Source organism: Bubalus bubalis, chromosome 8, assembly GCF_019923935.1.
Source record: "Bubalus bubalis isolate 160015118507 breed Murrah chromosome 8, NDDB_SH_1, whole genome shotgun sequence".
Classification (NCBI taxonomy): Eukaryota; Metazoa; Chordata; class Mammalia; order Artiodactyla; family Bovidae; genus Bubalus; species Bubalus bubalis.
The window spans coordinates 28,201,284-28,224,468 of record NC_059164.1 but is presented as its reverse complement, the minus strand read 5'-3'; the positions used below and the strand labels follow the sequence as shown (position 1 = coordinate 28,224,468).

The 23,185-nt window shown below is 38.2% G+C and overlaps 1 protein-coding gene across 5 annotated transcripts in view; it reads left to right on the top strand.

Moving 5' to 3' along the window:
- Positions 1–23,185, top strand: part of TMEM196 (transmembrane protein 196) — a 311,062-nt gene that overhangs the window by 178,443 nt on the left and 109,434 nt on the right. For 4 of the 5 annotated variants that reach the window (XM_044946513.2, XM_044946515.2, XM_044946514.2 and 1 more), the window contains one exon: positions 3,379–3,472. The exons of the other annotated variant lie outside the window; for it this stretch is intronic. In XM_044946513.2, coding sequence (XP_044802448.2) covers positions 3,379–3,472 — 94 coding nt within the window. The remainder of the gene's footprint in view (positions 1–3,378; positions 3,473–23,185) is intronic. 5 annotated transcript variants of the gene reach the window in all.

Here is a 23,185-nt window from a genome sequence, read left to right as displayed (position 1 = left end):
ATTTATGGTATTACAACATGGTTCAATGATTCATTCATTCAAGAAATATTTCTTGAGTTCTTACTGTGTGCTAAGATTTGTTTTCCCAAATTGCTGAATGATCACATAAAGATAGAATTGAAATTTGTCTTCAGCATTTAAGAAGCTCAGGTAACAGGTACAATACCTGTTACTGTATCCACAACTAACATGTCTTTAACATTTAATAAATGAATTAATTCATTAAGAAATGGCTTGGACAATTTTTATTCAGTGTGAACTGACCGTGTTACCCAGTGGATTATGAAAATACCTTGGACCGGCCCCAAATATGTAAAACACACAGAGCAACTAAAGAATATAGCATTTTCCCAAGAGTGCTTGGGGAAAACATGTGATTGTAGTAGACTTCATTGAAAATGCAGGAGAAAACTCTAGAACATTTGAGGTTATGACCTAATATGTATTTTTACCCTTAGGTTATTTGACTAGAGCAGCATATGCACATTCAGTGTTTCATTAAAAGGCACATTCCTGCTCAGAGACATAACAGATATATTTGCAGTAAAAGAATTTTATTTATTTTCATATTACAAAGTCTGCCAGAACCACATGGAAAAAGACCAAAGGATTTATTACCTTTAAAAGCCATTCATCTAGTTTTGAAAGATTTTCTCAAAATACCAGTTGAAATGATGTTGTTACTTTCAGTTCTTACTGAAGTGCCTATAATTAAAGTCATCAAAGAAACAATTATCAAAATATAAGACAAAGAAGAGTATAATTATATAAGTTCAATAAATTATATGCAGAGCAATGCCTTTTATTAATGCAGATTATTAAAAAAAGGAATTTGGAGAAACTATTTTGTGAAATGTAAAAGGAGTCATTATAGGAGTGAATTTAGGTTTAGTGTTTGATTATAAGTAACCTTCAAACATTCTTTTTTTTTTTTTTAACAAAGAAAGGACCCAGCAAAATCAAACGTGTAAGGGTAAAGAAATAGTAGAAAATATTTTCCTTAGTTGGCTTGTGTTACGATAGTTAAACTCTCTGTTCTCAGTGGAGAATACTGCCATTAATAGATGCAAACAGAGTTAACATAATTCTTTAGGTATTTCAGCAGATTCCAAAACCAATTCCACAGTATTATACTGTGAAGGCCAATGTAAATTATTTATAAAATTACAAAGAGAAGTGACACAGCCTTCAAAATATGCTAGCGAGACTTCTCATTTTATAGAAAAGGAAGTTGAAGTCTGAAGTGATGTACTACAATCCAAATGATGAGTCATCCCAAATTAGAAGACCCAGTGTTTAGTTCCGGGCCCTTGTTTTTGATTGCTAACGTGTTGTCTAAATTCATCACCACCTTACTTAACAGGCTTTGTTCAAAATGCCTTCTGACTATTTTCCAATATCCAGTCCACATTCAAGTGAGATTTGCTTCTAAAGTTTCCTGGGAATGTGCCTCAAGATTTTGAAAGTAATTCTAAATAAAAGTAACAAAATGTTTCCAAGGCAAGTCAGCACTGTCTAGAGCAACACTATCCAATAAAAATATTTTCTAATAGATACATTGAAAAAGTAAAAAGAAACAGATGAATAAATTTTAGTAATCATGTGTGTAACTTAATATATCAAACATAATTATTTCAACATGTAATAAATGGTAAAAAATTAACAATATTTTATAGTCTTGTATTCATACTCAGTCTTTGAAATCAGTGTGGATTTTACATTTATAGCATGTATCCATTTAGACTAGACTTATTTCTAGTGCTCAGTAGATAATTGTGCCATGTGGCTCCCACATTGGACAACATGGATCTAGCGTGGTAACCATTTAAATTCTGCATTAAAATTAAACTGCTGCTGCTGCTGCTAAGTCGCTTCAGTCGCGTCGGACTCTGTGTGACCCCATATACGGTAGCCCACTAGGCTCTCCCATCCCTAGGATTCTCCAGACAAAAACACTGTACTTTAGTCTAATTATAAGCATGAATAACTTTGAATAAATAAAACAACTGGCAATTTTTATTCCCTAAATATTAGAAATCTCTCTATATTTATATTCTGGATTTCATATTGCATGTATATTGAATTTCTTGTGTTTCTTCTCTTCTGCTTTTGTCTCTTTCTTCTTTTCTGCCATGTCTGGGAGGATTCCTCTAATTTCCCTTTTAGTTCATTGGCTTAATTTTCCATAGTATCTAATAAATTCTTCAAGATATCTATTGCATATTTAAATTTGATAATTTTTTTTTTATTTTTTTTTTTACTGAGGCACTGTTTCTTAAGCTCAGATGATTCTCTGATAGATTTATAGGGTAAATTAACACTTCAATCTCCCTGATATTATAAAATGTTCATTATTAGTTTTCCCTTCTTTGGACTTATTTCATTTGATTACTTAGAATACATTTCCCTTCTTTAGTACTGTGTAATCTTGACTGCAGCCATGAAATTAAAAGACGCTTACTCCTTGGAAGGAAAGTTATGACCAACCTAGATAGCATATTCAAAAGCAGAGACATTACTTTGCCAACTAAGGTTCGTCTAGTCAAGGCTATGGTTTTTCCTGTGGTCATGTATGGATGTGAGAGTTGGACTGTGAAGAAGGCTGAGCGCCGAAGAATTGATGCTTTTGAACTGTGGTGTTGGAGAAGACTCTTGAGAGTCCCTTGGACTGCAAGGAGATCCAACCAGTCCATTCTGAAGGAGATCAGCCCTGGGATTTCTTTGGAAGGAATGATGCTAAAGCTGAAACTCCAGTACTTTGGCCACCTCATGCAAAGAGTTGACTCATTGGAAAAGACTCTGATGCTGGGAGGGATTGAGGGCAGGAGGAGAAGGGGACGATAGAGGATGAGATGGCTGGATGGCATCACTGACTTGATGGACATGAGTCTGAGTGAACTCCGGCAGTTGGTGATGGACAGGGAGGCCTGGCCTGCTGCGATTCATGGGGTCACAAAGAGTTGGACACGACTGAGCGACTGATCTGATCTGATCTGAATCTTTGTATAATAAATATTTAATTGGTAATTTGTTTCACAGTGCTGTAGCAAAAATATGGAGTACATGTGTGGAGGTCATCAGAGTGGCAACATATCTCTGGCATGAACAATATGTAAATATCCCATTTTCTCAAGTGCTGAACATCTTTAGAGTAAAACATCATATTAGAACTCTACATAGTGCAAGGTCTTTGTTATAAAGAAGACTGTAGTCAAACCCAATGAAAACTAGGCTGATTCTGCTGTCAGATGTGTACATTCTTGTCAGTGTGCCTAAGGACAGAAAATAACATCCCCAACTTTGAAAAAGTATGTTGTATGTTTTGTATCTTCATATTAATAAATGTGGTATATTTGGTTGAAATTTTTATTTTAACAGACCAGCTGGTAAACCAGATAACCAGATACTGTGCAGCAAACACTTAACTGTGATCTCTGAAAGTCACCGATTGATGAACAGCCAACTGGATCAGGTCAGTTTAAAATGATTGGTTTGGTCTTTTTGCCCACTGCTTTCTGAATCCTTATGAAGGAAAGTCTGCAATTTTGTTACCGTCATGTAAGTACCTATTAGATGTTATGTGGTTTTCTGTTAAGAATGCTGTTGCTGCTGCTAAGTCGCTTCAGTCGTGTCCGACCCTGTGCGACCCCATAGACGGCAGCCCACCAGGCTCCCCCGTCCCTGGGATTCTCCAGGCAAGAACACTGGAGTGGGTTGCCATTTCCTTCTCCAATGCATGAAAGTGGAAAGTGAAAGTGAAGTCACTCAGTCGTGTCCGACTTAGGGACCCCATGGACTGCAGCCTACCAGGCCCTCCATCCATGGGATTTTCCAGGCAAGAGTACTGGAGTGGGGTGCCATTGGGAAAAAATAAAGTTTCTCTTTTCTTTAGTTTTATTTGGTGGTTTATATTACTTGTGTGGTGTGGAGAGGAAGTATCTAGTTAGGACTAGATACTAACTAACTAGATGCAAAGTCTAAAGGGCAGGCTGAGGAGTCTCAGTCTCTGATTGGCTTGCCTGACTTTGCTGGAGGTGTGCCTGAGGCCGATGGCTATTCCTCTTCCAGGACTGGTTGAATCACCACAGCTTAGATATGGTCACAATTGTCTGTCTCCACCACATCCTGCAATAGATGCTCACCGTTTCTGCTTTAGCTGTTTTCTCCTACCTGTCGTGGGGTCCTCTCCATGTAGCAGTGACTACCGGGTGTTCCACAACATTATGAACCAGACACAGACAAGTAAACTCTAAGGGTTTTCATTGACCAAATGGTAAATTTCCATTCCATGAGGGAAGGGCAAGAAAAGATTTTTAAAGCCTTGATATTACAAAGTACTTCCCGGTGTCATTTCAGTGGTGATTCTTCCTATCATATTGTGATCCAACAAGATTCCATTAAATAAGGTCAAAGGTGTATAAATGTCCTATTATCTGGTTCCACTGCAGTCTCCATCCTTGGACCACAAGTACAACATAATATTTGAGATGACCTTGGATTACGTTGATCCTATAGATCCCAGGGGATGTGTTCCTGCAGAAAGTCATAAATGAAACGTCTGTAACTCCATTCCTGCTACCTTCAGAGATGTAACTGAGATGGCAGAAATACTCTAAAATGTTTACTAGCTTCCAATAAGCAAAAGTCATTAAACAAATGTTTACCCATTTACAGAAAATATTCATCTTAAAAACATGTTGGCAAATTAGATCAGTCCTTTGCAAAAAAAAAAAAAAAAAAAAAAGGCCCAAAGGATTTAAATTTTGTACTTGAATTTACATGTTTGCTAATTCATACCAATTATATTTTAAGTGTAAGCATCCTATAATCAATACTTTATCTTCATTATTTTAGCCTTCAAAGTTTTAACTAATAGTCTTCTACATTTTCAAATATAATAGTTATTCTTTTATTTTGTATTTATATAATAAATGTAAAGGAATTTAGAAAGGAGGAAAGTTTAGTGTTAAATGGAATTAAAATCCTAAGTTGAAAAACATGCTAAAGAGCACTCACAATTCTTGACTTTTTCATCAGCTCCAATTTCAAATATTGGTTGTATGATAACTTTACTCTTCCTTTTCTCTGCCTTGAGAGAAAGGCTGGAAATATTTTAATATAATGAAGTCTTGTATTCTCTCTTTCATTTGATTCTCAGAAAATGCACAGTCTCATTGTATGCCCAACACGCAGAATTCTTTCAAGGTGTTGGTGTTTTTCTTCAGGCATGCATTTAATAATATGAAAACTGCTTGATTACTAAAAGACTGAACTCAGAAAAGAAACTGATTTCATCTTCTCAGATCTGTGGTTTCATTTGTAAAATGCTGAAAATATATATTCCCTATGCATGAAAAATAGCCTGACACATAATCTTTTATTTCCTCAACACAGAGTTTCCTGTTTTGAATCTGTGGATTCTAATAGGATCAAATTGTTTCCCCTTGTGACGATCTTTTAAATGAGGATGCTGTGTAATTGGAGAAGTAATTGATTCAAAACAAATGGGAGTCTCCGAAAATATGTTAAAAAGAATTCCTGAAACGATTTACCTAAATGACTCCAAGATTATACTTTATATTCTAAATGAAGATAAAAACAAAACATGATGCTATTTTTTGCTCAGAAGATTTTAAAGCGTTGTATGTGAGGCCCAGTGAAAGAAGAGCTGGTTGAAAGCTGTTTGTGAGGATTGCAGCAACAGAAGCATAAGTGTAGAGTTCAGGTAGAATGAACAGGGATGTCAAAAAAAGGTTTCTGTCGGGAGGAAAATTCTCAACCCTGATAGTTCTCACTTTCAATTATAGTACAGATCAAGTATCAAGAAAAGGCTGCAATGAAATTCAAGTGCTATACTCAGCTGACAGCTATTCTTGTGCTGCTTTCTCTTGTAGCAAATTAGTCCTTCCAGGAGCTGCTGTTGTGTAGCAAGTCTTCCATTTATGCATGTTGATTTTCCCTCTTTGCAGTGTGTTATTATATGTGACCAACTAATTTTTTCCTTGAATCTGTTTTGTATGACAAAGTAGGATTCTGGACATTCAAAATTAAATGCCTCACTGTTTGTTATATTTCCTGTAACTTCAGAACAAGCTTGAAATATGAGAAATATAGGTAAGACTATCTGAAGGATGATGAATCTTAATAGATCATCATCTATTAAGATGCAGAAATAGCTCAGCAAATACCATTAATACTCCACTCTACTAAACCAAAGGAAAAGCCATTAAGATAAAGCTCAGCAGAAGGTGAATATTTTCCCTTCAAGTATGTAATTATTCTATAACCGTAGGTATTTAAACTATATGCTATTATTTCATTTACAGTTATATATGCCAGTGTACTAAAACTCAGTGATAAAAGAAATTAATTTTTTTAATTAAAAGATTTATTTTCTCTTTGGCCGCGTGGGGTCTTCATTGCTGCAGTCGGCTTTCTCTAGTTGCAGTGGGCTGGGGCTGCTCTTTGTTGCAGTATGCTGGCTTCTTATTGCAGTCGCTTCTCTTAATTGCAGAGCATGGGCTCTAGAGTGTGTGGGTTTCAGTAGTTGTGGTGCATGGGCTTAGTTGCTCTACAGCCTGTGAAATCTTCCCGGACCAGGAATTGAACCCATGCCCACTCCATTGGCAGGCAGATTCTTAAACCACTGGGTCACAAGGGAAGTCCCACGGTATTTTATTGAAATGTTTCTTATCTCTAATTTTCGGGCAAGGGGACAAAAGTAAAAGAAACAAATTAATCCAAGAATTCTTTTTTTAAATATAGGCATTTGTAAGTGTAGTGAAACTTTACATTTGCCCTTCAACAACACATGAGACTGACTACATAAAATTATAGCACGATGACACTAAGTCCTTGATTAGTTAATAAAAGTTAACTATGCTTAATATTTATTCTTTGTTACTATGACAATAAAGCAATAAAATAGCTGATAGATAGAGATCCAACCAGTCCATCCTAAAGGAGATCAGTCCTGGGTGTTCATTGGAAGGATTGATGTTAAAGCTGAAACTCCAGTACTTTGGCCACCTCATGCAAAGAGCTGACTCATTAGAAAAGACCCTGATGCTGGGAAAGATTGAGGACAGGAGGAGAAGAGGACGACAGAGGATGAGATGATTCAATGGCATCGCCGACTCAATGGACATGAGTTTGGGTAAACTCTGGGAGTTGGTGATGGACAGGGAGGCCTGGCGTGCTGCAGTTCATGGGGTCGCAAAGAGTCAGACACGACTGAGTGACTGAACTGAACTGAATTTTAGTCAGAAGGTTTGAAATCAAAGGGTAGCACAGAATTTATCAACAAAATTAAACTAAGCATGCTACTCAGTTGAGGTTTAAAATGGTACTGGACACTGAGACTTATTTTATTATCTTTTAAGGTTATTTTCATTGAGTTACATGAAGTTAACTATGTATTTCAGAATATGAATTTTTTTCAGCCAAAATTATGTAAAGGGTAAACACATGGGCTCATAACTGATGAGTATAATAAAATATTTTTCTCTTGACCTTTTCTATTTTATCTAGTTTCACCATCTATTTGAGGAAAAGCTCCTAAAAAGCCATTTAATAAATAATAGAGTATCCCTTTCCAAAATGCACAGTCCTAAGGATTTAGAATGTGGTACTGAGGATTAGAAAGAATCTACTTAGGAGGGAAATTATACAGCAATTAAAGCACTCAACCACTACAAATTCTATGTAGGGTTTTAAAAAGGGATTCTATTTAATTCCTTAAATACTGCAGTATTAAAACTTGGAGTATGATGTTACCAAAGAGATTATATTATTAAAAAGACTGGTAAAACCCAGTTACCAGTATGAGAGAATGACACTAACGTTTTAAAGGATAACCAGATTATTCAATATTATTAAAGTCAATAGTAAACAGAATAGAAAGTAAGCAAAGGAAATGCATTTATCTTGTACAACTGGAAAAATATCTTTATAGTTTGAATTCCCAAGTTATGGAATTTACACACATATAAACACATATCCTTTTTATTAACTCATTCACAGAGACCAGTTCAATATATTTGAAAATTAACACTAGTTATACTGTCAGTAACTCAGCTCTATAAATTTTAATCCTAGCATAATGAGGAATCATTACTAGGGAAAAATAATATTTTAAAATAAATTTCTTGCATTTTCAATGTTTAATAAGCCTTTAGATGGAATTTGGATTCTTCAGTTATTTAGCTTATTCAGATAAACCAAAACATCTTTAAAAGACTATAAATTATTTAAGTCTAAGAGCCAACCTAAACAAATTTTGACCTTTCATATCTGAAACTTACTGTTCTCGATGCTGTTCAGTTGCTAAGTCATCTCTGACTCTTTACAACCCCATAAACTGCTGCAGGCCAGGTTTCCTTGTCCTTCACTACTTCCCAGAGTTTGCTCAAACTCATGTCCATTGATTTGGTGATGCCATCCAACCATCTCATCCTCTGTAATCCCCTTCTTTCCCTGCCTTCAATCTTTCCCAGCATCAGGGTGTTTTCCAGGGAGTCAGCTCTTCACATCAGGCGGCCGAAGTATTGGAGCTTCAGCATCAGTCCTTCCAATGAATATTCAGGGTTGATTTCCTTTAGGATTGAGTGGTTGGATATCTCCTTGCTGTCTGAGGGACTCTCAAGAGTCTTCTCTAGCACCACAACTCAAACGTCAATTCTTTGGCACTCAGCTTTGATTGGTCCAAATCTCACATCCATACATGACTACTGGAAAAACCATAGCTTTGACTATATGGATCCCTGTTGACAAAGTAATGTCTCTGCTTTTTAATGCACTGTCTAGGTTTGTCATAGGTTTTCTTCCAAAGAGCAAGTGTCTTTTCATTTTGTGGATGCAGTTTCTGTCTACAGTGATTTTTGAGAACCAAAAAATAAAATCTGCCATTATTTCCACTTTTCCTCATTTATTTGCACCAAGTGATGGGACTGGATGCCATGATCTTCATATTTTTTCTTTAATGTTGAATTTTAAACCAGCTATTTTACTCTTTTCTTTCACTCTCATCAAGAGATTCTTTAGTTCCTCTTCAGTTTCTGCGGTTAGAGTGATATCATCTACGTATCTGATAACTTTCCTGGCAATACTGATTCCAATTGGTGCTTCATCCAGCCTGGCATTTCGCATGATGTACTCTGCATATAAGTTAAATAAGTAGGATGACAATATATACCCTTGACGTACTCCTTTCTCAATTTTGAACCAGTCTGTTGTTCCATGTCCAGTGCTAACTGTAGCTTCTTGACCTGCACACAGGTTTCTCAGGAGGCAGGTAAGGTGGTCTGGTATTCCCATCTGTTTCACAATTTTCCACACTTTATTGTGATCCACACAGCATAGTCATTAGCATAATCAATGAAGAAGACATAGATGTTTTTCTGGAATTCTCTTGCTTTCTGTATGACCCAGTGGGTTTTAGAAATTTGATCTCTGGTTCCTCTGCCTTTTCTAGTTCCAGCTTGTACATTTGGAAGTTTTCAGTTCATGTACTGTTGAACGCTAGCTGAAGGATTTTGAGCATTACCTTGAGCATGTGAAATGAAGTGAAGTGAAGTGAAAGTCATTCAGTCGTGTCCGACTCTTTGCGACCGCATAGACTCTACAGTCCATGGAATTCTCCAGGCTAGAATACTGGAGTGGGTAGCCTTTCCCTTCTCCAGGGGATCTTCCCAACCCAGGGATTGGGCCCAGGTCTCTGGTATTGCAGGCGAATTCTTTACCAGCTGAGCCATGAGGGAAGCCCTGAGCATGTGAAGTGAGTGCGATTGTAAGATAGTTTGACCATTCTGTGGCTTTGCTTTTCTTTGGGATTGGAATGATAACTTACCTTTTCCAATTCTGTGCCACTGCTGTGTGTGCTGTGTTTAGTTGCTCAGTTGTGTCCAACTCTTTGCAGAGCCCATGGACTCCAGCCTACCAGGCTCCTCTGCCCTTGGGGATTCTCCATGCAAGAAAACTGGAGTGGGTTGCCATGCCCTCCTCCAGGGAACCTTCCCAACCCAGGGATCGAACCCAGATCTCCTGCATTGCAGGAGGATTTTTTTTTTTTTTTTACCATCTGAGCCTCCAGGGAAGCCCAAGTTTTCTAAATTTGCTGCCATATTGAGAACAACACTTTAGTAGCAGCATCTTTTATGATTTAAAATACATGAGCTAGAATTCCATCACTTCCACTAACTTTGATCATAGTAATGCTTCCCAAGATCCACTTGACTTCACACTCCAAGATGTCTGATTCTACGTGAGTGACCTCCTCATCATGGTTATCTGCATCATTAAGACCTTTTTTGCACAGTTGTTCTATGTATTCTTGCCATGTCTTCTTAATCTCTTCTGCTCCTAAGGTCCTTGCCATTTCTGTCATTTATAGTGCCCATCTTTGTATGATATGTTCCCTGGGTATCTCCAATTTCCTTGAGGAAATCTCTAGTCTCCCATTTTATTGTTTTCTTCTGTTTCTTTGCATTGTTCACTTAAGATGGTTTTCTTATCTCTCCGTGCTATTCTTTGGAACAGCATCATTGTCAACAAAAGGGTCCTGAAATGCAATACTTAGATGCAGTCTCAAAAATGACAGAATGATCTCTGTTCATTTTCAAGGCAAACCATTCAATATCATGGTAATCTAAGTCTATGCCTTGACCAGTAATGCTGAAGCAGCTGAAATTGAACAGTTCTATGAAGACCTACAAGCCTTCTAGAACTAACACCCAAAAAAGATGTCCTTTTCATTATAGGGGACTGGAATGCAAAAGTACAAAGTCAAAAAACAGCGGGAGTAACAGGCAGTTTAGCCTTGGAGTACAGAATGAAGCAGGGCAAAAGTTAACAGAGTTTTGCCAAGAGAACACACTGGTCATAGCAGACACCCTCTTCCAACAACACAAGAGAAGACTCTACACATGGGCATCAGCAGATGCCCAACACCGAAGTCAGATGGATTATATTCTTTGCAGCCAAAGATGGAGAACCTCTATACAGTCAGCAAAACAAGACCAGGAGCTGACTGTGGCTCAGATCACGAACTCCTTATTGCCAAATTCAGACTTAAATTGAAGAAAGTAGGGAAAACCACTAGACCATTCAGGTATGACCTAAATCAAATCCCTTATGATTATACAGTGGAAGTGAGAAATAGATTTGAGGGACTAGATCTGATAGACAGAGTGCCTGATGAACTATGGGCAGAGGTTCGTGACATTGTACAGGAGGCATAGAGCAAGAACATCCCCAAGAAAAGAAATACAAAAGAGCAAAATGGTTGTCTGAGGAGGCCTTACAAATAGCTGTGAAAAAAAAGAGAAGTGAAAAGCAAAGGAGAAAAGCAAAGATATACCTATTTGCATGCAGAGTTCCAAAGAGCAGCAAGGAGAGATAAGAAAGCCTTCCTCAGTGATCAGTGCAAAGAAATAGAGGAAAACAGTAGAATGGGAAAGACTAGAGATCTCTTCAAGAAAATTAGAGATACCAAGGGAATATTTCATGCAAAGGTGGGTTCATTAAGGGGCAGAAATGGTATGCACCTAACAGAAGCAAAATATGTTAAGAAGAAGTGGCAAGAATACACAGAAGAACTGTACAAAAAAGATCTTCATGACCCAGATAATCATGATGGTGTGATCACTCACCTAGAGCCAGACATCCTGGAATGTGAAGTCAACTGGGCCTAAGGAAGTATCATTATGAACAAAGCTAGTGGAGATGGTGGAATTCCAGTTGAGCTATTTCAAATCCCCAAAGATGGTGCTGTGAAAGTGCTGCACTCAATATGCCAGCAAATTTGGAAAACTCAGCAGTGGCCACAGGACTGGAAAAGGTCAGTTTTCATTCCAATCCCACAGAAAGGCAATGCCAAAGAATTCTTAAACTACCACACAGTTGCACTCATCTCACACATTAGTAAACTAATGCTCAAAATTCTCCAAGCCAGGCTTCAGTAATATGTGAACTGTGAACTTCCAGATGTTCAAGCTGGTTTTAGAAAAGGCAGAGGAACCAGAGATCAAATTGCCAAAATCCACTGGATCATCGAAAAAGCAAGAGTTCCAGAAAAACATCTATTTCTGCTTTATTGGCGATGCCAAAGCCTTTGACTGTGTGGATTACAATAAACTGTGGAAAATTCTGAAAGAGATGGGAATACCAGACCACCTGACCTGCCTCTTGAGAAACCTATATGCAGGTCAGGAAGCAACAGTTAGAACTGGATGTGGAACGACAGACTGGTTCCAAATAGGAAAAGGAGTACGTCAAGGCTGTATATTGTCACCCTGCTTATTTAACTGATATGCAGAGTACATCATGAGAAATGCTGGGCTGGAAGAAGCACAAGCTGGAATCAAGATTGCTGGGAGAAATATCAGTAACCTCAGATATGCAGATAACACAACCCTTATGGCAGAAAGTGAAGAAGAACTAAAGGGCCTCTTGTTGAAAGTGAAAGAGGAGAGTGAAAAAGTTGGCTTAAAGCTCAACATTCAGAAAACAAAGATCATGGCATCCGGTCCCATCACTTCATGGCAAATACATGGAGAAACAATGAAAACAGTGTCAGACTTTATTTTTCTGGGCTCCAAAATCACTGCAGATGGTGACTGCAGTCATGAAATGAAAAAACTTTTACTCCTGGAAGGAAACTTATGACCAACCTGGACAGCATATTAAAAAGCAGAGATATTACTTTGCCAACAAAGGTCCATCTAGTCAAAGCTATGGTTTTTCCATTAGTCATGTATGGATGTGAGAGTTGGATTATAAAGAAAGCTGAGTGCAAAGAATTGATGCTTTTGACCTGTGGTGTTAAAGAACACTCTTGAGAGTCCCTTGGACTGCAAGGAGATCCAACCAGTCCATCCTAAAGGAGATCAGTCCTGAGTGTTCATTGGAGGGACTGATGTTGAAGCTGAAACTCCAATACTGTGCCTACCTGATGCAAAGAGCTGACTCATTTGAAAAGACCCTGATGCTGGGAAAGATTGGGGGCAGGAGGAGAAGGAGACGACAGAGGATGAGATGGTAGATGGCATTACCAACTGAATGGAGATGAGTTTGAGCAACTTCTGGCAGTTGGTGATGGATAGGGAGGCCTGGCAGGCTGTGGTCCATGGGATCGCGAAGAGTTGGACACGACTGAGCGACTGAACTGAACTGACCTGCATTCAAATGGGTATATCTTCCCATTTCTCTTATGCCTTTCATGTCTTTTCTTTTCCCAGATATTTGTAAGGTGTCTTCAGATAAGCACTCTGCCTTCATGTATTTCTTTTTCTTAGGTATGCTTTTGGTCCTCTCCTCCTGTACAGTGTTATGAAGCTCTGTCCATAATGTTTCAGACACTCTATCTGCCAGATCTAATAATCCCTTGAATCTATTTATCACCTCCAGTGTAAAATCATAAGGGATTTGACATAGGTCATACCTGGATGGTCTGGTGTTTTCCCCTACTTTCTTCTACTTAAGCCTGAATTTTGTAATAAGGGGTTCATGTTCTGAGCTGCAGTCAGCTCCAGGTCTTGGTTTTGCTACTGTACAGAGATTCTCCATTTTCAGCTACAAAGAATATAATCAGTCTGATTTTGGTATTGACCATCTGGTGATCTCCATGTGTAGAGTCGTCTCTTGTATTGTTGGAAGATGGCGTTTGTTATGACCAGTGTGTTGTCTTGGCACAACTGTTAGCCTTTGCCCTGCTTCATCTTGTACTCCAAGGCCACACTTGTGTGTTACTCCAGGTGTCTCTTGACTTCCTACTTTAGCATTCCAATCCCCTATGTTGAAAAGGACATTTTGGGGCAGATTTAGTTCTAGAAGTTCTTGTAGATCTTCATAGAACCATTCAACTTCAGCTTCTTCAGCATTAGTAGTTGGGGCATAGACTTGGATTACTGTGATGCTGTATGGTTTGCCTTGAATATGAACTGAGATCAGTCTGTTGTTTTTGAGATTGTACCCAAGTACTGATTTTTGGATTTGTTATATCAGACTTATTTATAGAAAATAAGCAACGTAATTGAAAATTAGGACATTATAAAGAGAACAAAACTGTATTTAGTCTATTGAAGCAGCTTATCAAAAAAATTAACATGCAAAGCATTTTTATTATAAAATTTTCAAATAATATAAAGCTTAATGTTCCATTAAGGAGCAGACTCAATTAAACCTGTTTATAATTTTATATCTTATAGTTTCCACTGGAAAATCATCTCTATAATTATAGGCTTGTTCTTTCATTAGATGTAAATATACAATATGTATTCATGTATCTTCAATATGCAACTTGGGAAAAAAGAGTGCTTTGGCTCTTTGAAATAGTACAGATTTTTTTTTTTAATCAGAAATTCCAACATCTGAGAGGGATTTAAGTCTGCTTTGTTGTTACATGCCATAGATTTGGAAAAGTTTCTGACAAGAGTGTAGATATCAAAGAACCAGGCTACTAATTTTCATTTCTATACTGACAGATATAAAGATAAAAGTTGAGTCACATTTGTCAAGTAACATAGATCCTCTTTTGATTTTCCTTTTCTTCAGTCCATGAGCTTGGTAATAGGTGCTGTAAAAATACATATTGACATTTTTTAAAGGGTACAAGGACTATCAATCTTATTAATCTTGAGGAATAACACAATCTATAAAGGGGATCAGGGGCATCCTATTTCAACCAAGCTCATGGTGATGATACCTTTGTAAGAGCACAAGACATTACTGACCTCAGCCTGGTGAGTATTTGAGAATATTCTATATATTCCTTACGACACCTCAATTCAATTAAAAAAAAAAACAACAACACTGCTCTAGGGAGGTATAGCAATATGCCAGAATGTGGCTTTTTTACCCAGTTCCATAATTGCAGTTTATTTCTGTCTTTGACTTCAGTACTATTGATGAGGCTAGGAGTGCTTGGCTTATCTTCCATATTTTCTACTGTCAGATGATTCTCAAGTCATTATAGCTCTCTCTGCTGCTGCTAAGTCGCTTCAGTCGTGTCCGACTCTGTGTGACCCCATAGACGGCAGCCCACCAGGCTCCCCCGTCCCTGGGATTCTCCAGGCAAGGACACTGGAGTGGGTTGCCATTTCCTTCTCCAATGCATGAAAGTGAAAAGTGAAAGTGAAGTCACTCAGTCGTGTCAGACTCTTCGTGACCCCATGGACCACAGCCTACCAGGCTCCTCCATCTATGGGATTCTCCAGGCAAGAGTACTGGAGTGGGTTGCCATTGCCTTCTCCATAGCTATCTCTACTTTTCCTTTTAAATTGAATTGATTTTCCATTGGATATTTGTACACCTGACCAATATTAATCGTCTATTCCTTAATACCAACAGTATGCCATGTTCAGTATATCCGAAAGTAAATGCATTAACTCTTCCTCTCCCCAACGGTATCCCACACCTGATATTCTTTCACTATAATTTTTCTTATTGATTACAAGGTATTTGTAAAGAAAATAAGTGTCCTTCTAACCCCTATTTCTCCTCCTTGTTTGGTCACTGAACACTAAAAACAGTCAGAGTGGCAAAGTGTTCAGACAAAGTACACTTCCCAGCCATCCTTGAAGCTGGGTGTGGCCATGTACCAAGTTCTGGCCAAAGAGATAAATGTGGACATTGTTAGGTGAGTGTTCTATGGGCCTCTTAAAAGGGAGTAGAAAAGCTGTGCTGTGCTCATGTGGGGTCTTTCACTTTCTGCTCCTTGCTTAATATATGGAAATTGTACTTGAGCTCCAGCATCCGTGTTGGACAATGCAAATTGTAATGAAGAAGCAAAACAGACCGTGGAGTGGCAGGTGGAAGGAGCCTGGGTCTCTGTGAGCACTGCACAGCTATCGTCTAGGCCGAGAGTGCTTCCTTCACACTTGGCCCAAGGCAGAGAGAAATAAATTGTTACTTACTTTAACCACAGTTATTTCTGGTATCTGTTACTAGCAGGAGAAAGTAATTCCTTGTTAACACAGTACACAGAGTTCCCAAGAATTTTTCTAGAATTTGTCTCCTTTGTAATCCACTCCAACAGCCAATTAATCACCGAGCCCTGTCAGTTTAATTTCTTAAATTTATTTCAAATTTTCTGCTTTTTCTACATCCCCACTTTTATTACTTTACTTCAAACACTTGTCATCCGACACCACAGCATTGCAGCGGACTCCAGCTCATCTTCTTTCAGCCTCACTTCCCTAGGGTGTATCATCCCAACTGCTGCCAGAAATGATGATCTGATCATAGTCCTCTCTGCTCCCCTTCAGGTTCACATACCTTCAGTGACTAATTTCCAACCAGGTAATTTTTTTAGTGTGCCAAAAAAGCATGAGTCTTGAGTATTGGCTTTGTCTCTATTCTTACACTCTAGAAATACTGAAACATTGCTAGTTCCCTGAATACTCACCTCTTCAATTCCTTGTCAATGCTGCTTATTCTCTAAATAGCTTTTGTCAGGCTGTTGGTTACAAAACTCTTATTCATCAATTTAAAACATGTTTAAGATTCTCTTTGAAGATTTCATGCCTCCCTGACTTGTTAAACATAGTCTTCACTCTGTAAAATTATACACAATTCTGCATATTGTTGCATATCACATTATACCATTATTATTTTTAGATGCCTGTTTCATTTACAAGACTTATGCACAATCTAAGGAAAGATGGGGTGGATTGCTCATTTTCATACTTGGTCCCTCCCATTTCTGTCTTGGTGCCTGGGGAATAGTTGTACTAGCCACCCAGGAAGTATTTGAGGAATTTGAATTGTATTGTGGCTCCTTTATAGGATATTGTTAGTTGACAGACCTTCAGGAGTTGGTGGCTTAGTGGGTCATCCTAATAGAAGCCAAAATCATTCAGGATTATTAGCCACATTAAATGACCATTGGGATTATCTCGTGCTAAACTACTGTTATGGTTGGCTACTCAAAGAAAGCAAGGATCTTTGAAAGTTAGAAGTAAAACAGATAGTGGTGTAATGATATCAAGACTGTTTTGCTACTGTGAATGACAGCCAGCAACTTTGCAAGGAAATAGAACAGGTTAACTATGGATTAATATTTTACTAAAATTCTTATCTATCAAGCTTCATTGAAGAGAATTTATCATTAAGTCTTGTTTTCATAGGTTTATTTCGTCTTCATATCATTTGGTTGTGGTTATATTATCATTGAGATCCACCATTTCTTTTTTTTGAAATTAAACAAATTTAGCTACTCTTAATATACTTAAATGTCTCACATGTTTAGAAAATACTTAAAATAAGCTTTACTGTTCTGAAATAGTTGCAGTTCCCTTATCAGACACATTTTTAAAAATTACTTTAAGAGAAATAAGTTTATTAGATAAAATCTTTGGCATTCAATCTTCAGAATTTATTGGTTAGTAGGAAGGCAATGATTTTCTAATAAAGCTGTACTTATTAGAATTAGATATTTGATTTCCCCTATTCTGATCTATGATAATCACTATCACAGTGGCCCAATTTTGAGAGCAACCCATTATTTCCACGACACTATTGATGTCCTCTCTGTATGGTAAATCAGGAAATCAAAAAATTTAATTTGGAATCTTACTCAACAAATAACCTTGCTGACTGATCTACTCATTACACTGCTCTTGCATAAATACTGTTGTGACTGAAATCTGATGTAATTAAAGATAAATCAAACATTATTTCTTAGACCCTCAAAGACTCCAGGCTATATACTTTTTATTGTAAATAAAATATATTTTTTCAAAATCTGCAGAGATACATATTTTATATTTGTGGTAGAATATTTTTTCCCTCTGTGCTTCAATATTAAATTTAATAGCACAAAAATTACTGGTAGAGAAAAAAATTAGTCTTAGCCCCAGAAGAAAATGAAATTTAAGCAAATAGGTAGGAGGATTATTTAATATGTTATAATATTTGAACCTGCTTTGTAACCATATGTCACAGTAGTTTTCCTGGCTGAATTTTCAGTGACTTTCCCAGGGTCGTAGAGCAAGTAAGTGTTGGAAGTGGGATTCACTTCAAGGTGAGCTAGTCCTGCTGCTGCTGCTAAGTTGCTTTAGTCGTGTCCGACTCTGTGCGACCCCATAGGTGGCAGCCCACCAGACTCCCCCGTCCCTGGGATTCTCCAGGCAAGAACACTGGAGTGGGTTGCCATTTCCTTCTCCAGTGCATGAAAGTGAAAAGTGAAAGTGAAGTCACTCAGTCGTGTCCGACTCTTAGCGACCCCATGGACTGCAGCCTACCAGGCTCCTCCACCCATGGGATTTTCCCAGCAAGAGTACTGGAGTGGGTGCCATTGCCTTCTCCAGAGCTAGTCCTGGAGTCTCCACATTAACTATTTTTTGCTGTAATGGTGCCAGTGGACATTACATTGATATTTAACAAAGCATGTTCAATTCAAAATGATTCAAAAGAATTTACTGAGCCCCTACTATGATCTAGGCCCAAGATGCCTAAATCTTTGGTGGTAGTGGTTTGGTTGCTAAGTCGTGTCCGACTCTTGTGACCCCATGGACTGTAGCCTGCCAGGCTCCTCTGTCCACGGAATCCTCCAGGCAAGAATACTGGACTGAGTTGCTGTTTCCTAACTCTGTAGAGCTCATATTTAAATAGGGAGAAACAACAGACAGTTAACTTAATAAATAGGTAATCTACTCTTTTAGAAGACTGTAAGCACATATGGAAGAAAAATAGAAAACAAAATGGAAAAGCAGATGTAAGGGAGACATTTTAATATTTGGGAATGGATTATTATTTATTTGTTTCTTAGTTGTTAACCCATATCCTTTTTTTTTTAATTTTATTTTATTTTTAAACTTTACAAAATTGTATTAGTTTTGCCAAATATCAAAATGAATCCGCCACAGGTATACATGTGTTCCCCATCCTGAACCCTCCTCCCTACTCCCTCCCCATACCATCCCTCTGGGTCGTCCCAGTTTTGAATGTATTCCCTGATGGCTCAGCAGGTAAAGAATCCACCAGCAATATAGGAGACACAGGTGATGCAGGTTTGATTTCTAGGCCGGGAAGATCCCCTGGAGTAGGAAATGACCACCCACTCCATTCTTGCCTGCAAAATTCCATGAACAGAGGAGCCTAGGCTACAGTCCATGGGGTCACAAAGAGTCAGGCATGACTAAGTGACCAAGCACAGCAGCACAGTAACCTCTCTGAGTAACAACTTTATCAAGCGGGCAACAGTACTTATGTACAGTCTATATAGATAACATAAAATGAAGTCTTACAGTCTTCACTCATTTCCAGAGTTACTCATGTTAGCATCTTTTCTCCAACCCCATTCAGTGCGGTTATGCCATATATTGTATCTAATTAGATTTTTAAAATCACAGCCTGCATTCCATCCCGTAATCTGATTTCCTAAGCCATTTTTATTTAAAACAAAATTTTTACACCAAGGTACACTTTTGTGCTAAAAAGTTCTATAAGTTTTGACAAATGGATAATGTCATGTAGACATCACTACAGTATCATACAATATAAATTTCCCCCACAGCTATGGGCAGGCCTCCTGCTGGAATTTGGAATGCAGTCAGCAGGACCCAACCACATCCCTTTAAAGCAAGGGCTCTTCTTCTGTCTTAAGCCTGATAGCTTTCAGAGTGCAACTATACCATTGCTTTTTCTAGTTTCAGGTCTTTGGACTCAGACTTGACCTAAACTTTAATTTTCTTTAGCTTACCCACTGTAGATCTTGGGATATATCAGCTTTCATAACTGTTTGAACCAATTCTACCTTCTGTTGTATATTATTCTGAATATATATATACACACAGACACACACACACATATCTCCTATTAATATACTACATTTATCTGGAGAACCCTAACTGCTAATACAATAGCTGTTTATTTTTGGATTTATATTGTATGGATGTACCCATTTGTTTATCCATTCATTTATTTTAAAAAAATCTTGGTTGCTTCTAGCTTTTGGCCATTATGAATAAAGCTGCTGTAAACATTCATGTTTAGCTTTTCATGTGGACAGAAGTTTTCAACTCATTTGAGTAAATACCCAGGAGCACAATTGCTGGATTGCATGCTAAGACTTTGTTTAATTTCCTAAGAGGCTTTCTTCTGAAGAGGCTATCTAGTTTTTCATTCCCACAAGCAATGGATCAGCTCTCTGCATCCTCACGGCATTTGGTATCATTTGCTTAAATTTAACCATTCCAGTACTTGTGTGATTGTGTCTTATTGTTGTTTTGACTTTAGCTCAGTTCAGTCACTCAGTCGTTTCTGACTCTTTGTGACCTGATGGACCGCAGCATGCCAGGCCTCCCTGTCCATCATCAACTGCCGGACTTTACCTAAACTCATGTCCATTGAGTCGATGATGCCATCCAACCATCCTCTGTCAGTCCCTTCTCCTCCTGCCTTCAATCTTTTCCATCATCAGGGTCTTCTCAAATGAGTCAGATCTTCGCATCAGGTGCCCAAAGTATTGGAGTTTCAGCTTTAGCATCAGTCCTTCCAATGAACACCCAGGATTGATCTCCTTTAGGATGGACTGGTTGGATCTCCTTGCAATCCAAGGGACTCTCAAGAGTCTTCTCCAACACCACAGTTCAAAAGCATCGATTCTTCAGCGCTCAGCTTTCTTCACAGTCCAACTCTCACATCCATACATGACCACTGGAAAAACCATAGCCTTGACCAGATGGACCATTGTTGGCAAAGTAATGTCTCTGCTTTTTAATCTGCTGTCTAGGTTGGTCATAACTTTCCTTCCCAGGAGTGAGCGTCATTTAATTTCCTGGCTGCAATCACCATCTGCAGTGATTTTGTAGCCCCCAAAAATAAAGTCTGACACTATTTCCACTGTTTCCCCATCTATTTCCCAGGAAGTGATGGGACCAGATGCCATGATCTTCGTTTTCTGAACGTTGAGCTTGAAGCCAACTTTTTCACTCTCCTCTTTCACTTTCGGATTCATTTTGATATTTGGCAAAACTAATACAGTTATGTAAAGTTTAAAAATAAAATAAAATTAAAAAAAAAAGAGGCTTTTTAGTTCCTCTTCACTTTCTGTCATAAGGGTGGTGTCATCTGCATATCTGAGGCTATTGATATTTCTCCTGGCAATCTTGATTCCACCTTGTGCTTCTTCCAGCCCAGCATTTCTCATGATGTACTCTGGATATAAGTTAAATAAGCAGGGTGACAATATACAGCCTTGACGTACTCCTTTACCTATTTGGAACCAGTCTGTTGTTCCATGTCCAGTTCTAACTACTGTTTCCTGACCTGCATACATATTTCTCTAGAGGCAGACAAGGTAGTCTGGTATTCCCATCTCTTTCAGAATTTTCCACAGTTTATTGTGATCTACACAGTCAAAGGCTTTGGCATAATCAATATAGCAGAAATAGATGTTTTTCTGGAACTCGCTTGCTTTTTTGATGATCCAGCAGATGTTGGCAATTTGATCTCTGATTCCTCTGCCTTTTCTAAAACCTTGAACATCTGAAAGTTCACAGTTCACATATTACTGAAGCCTGGCTTGGAGAATTTTGAGCTTTACTTTACTAACGTGTGAGATGAGTGCAATTGTGTGGTAGTTTGAGCATTGCCTTTCTTTGGGATTGGAATGAAAACTGACCTTTTCCAGTCCTGTCGCCACTGCTGAGTTTTCCAAATTTGCTGGCATATTGAATGCAGCACTTTCACAGCACCATATTTTAGGATTTTAAATAGCTCAACTGGAATTCCATCACCCCCACTAGCTTTGTTCGTAGTGATGCTTCCTAAGGCCCACTTGACTTAATATTCCAGGATGTCTGGCTCTAGGTGAGTGATCACACCATCGTGATTATCTGGGTCATGAAGATCTTTTTTGTACCGTTCTTCTGTGTATTCTTGCCACCTCTTCTTAATATCTTCTGCTTCTGTGAGGTCTATACCATTTCTGTCCTTTATTGGGCCCATCTTTGCATGAACTATTCCCTTGGTATTTCTAATTTTCTTGAAGAGGTCTCTAGTCTTTCCCATTCTATTGTTTTCCTCTATTTCTTTGCACTGATAACTGAGGAAGGCTTTCTTATCTCTCCTTGCAAATACAAATTATATTGAGTATTTTTTTTTATATACCTATTTGGAATCTTTCCATCTTCTTTGGTGGGATCTTTTCCTTGTTTCCTTATTGCTGAATCTTAGTTTTTGGTATATTTTGAATACATATAACATGTAAAAATATGTCATGTAACACATTCAGTTTTCTGTCTTTGGGTGTTTTCACAACATATTTTTAAAAGGTTAACTTCCCAGTTTCCAGGATTGTAATCGTTTGGAGCAGCCAAGAAGAAACAGTACTGAGGTGTCAATGGACTTGTTGACAATAACTTTATGGGAATAATTTTTTCCAAGGATGAGAGTTCTGGTCCAAGGCCCAAATAATGCAGCTGCTTATCCCCTGGTGGTTTGTTCAACATTTCTACAATGTTATTATCCCCAGTGTACATAGGGAACAGTAATTCCGTGTCAAGCAAAGTCAGGCATCACAGTAGGGGAAGGACGTGATCTATTGGTCCTACAGGAGGAGAAAAGGCCTTTTCTGCTGATTCAGAATCATGGTCTGTTTAGGTGACTGATGATACATAGAGAAGCCATTTAGATATTGTAAGAGTGAAAACTGTGACCGTGGGTCAGAAATGCATCATCTTAAATACTTTAGTGGGGAAATCATACCGCCTCAGAGTCTCACTTTAAGCCTCAAATAAATTTTAATCTTTTCCTATTCTCAAGAAATAACTGAGATGTGAATTCTTTAGGGAGCCTCACACAAATTCACAGAGGAAAATCATTAGAGACATAATAGTCTCAGGCTGTACGGTTATGTGTTATCACTTAGGGATGAAGCTTAGACCTCTTACCATACGAGACAGAGGCAGTCATTCTTCCTCCTCAACTCCCTTCAAGCTTTTACATTCAGATGATCAGAAACAAGGTGAAATGCAAAGTGTCTTTGCTCACTATTCAGCCTTATCCTGTGATTTCCATATTCACACTGCCCCATCTGAGAAAGTAAGAACTTTGCTACTTGGAGTTAGGGAACCTGCCAAATAGCTAGAAACGAGGTAGTTCATATTCATTCCATATTTCTGGCCTTTTCCCTATGAAGTGCAAGCCAAATCCATGATGCTAGCCACCGCCATTATTTAGAAAC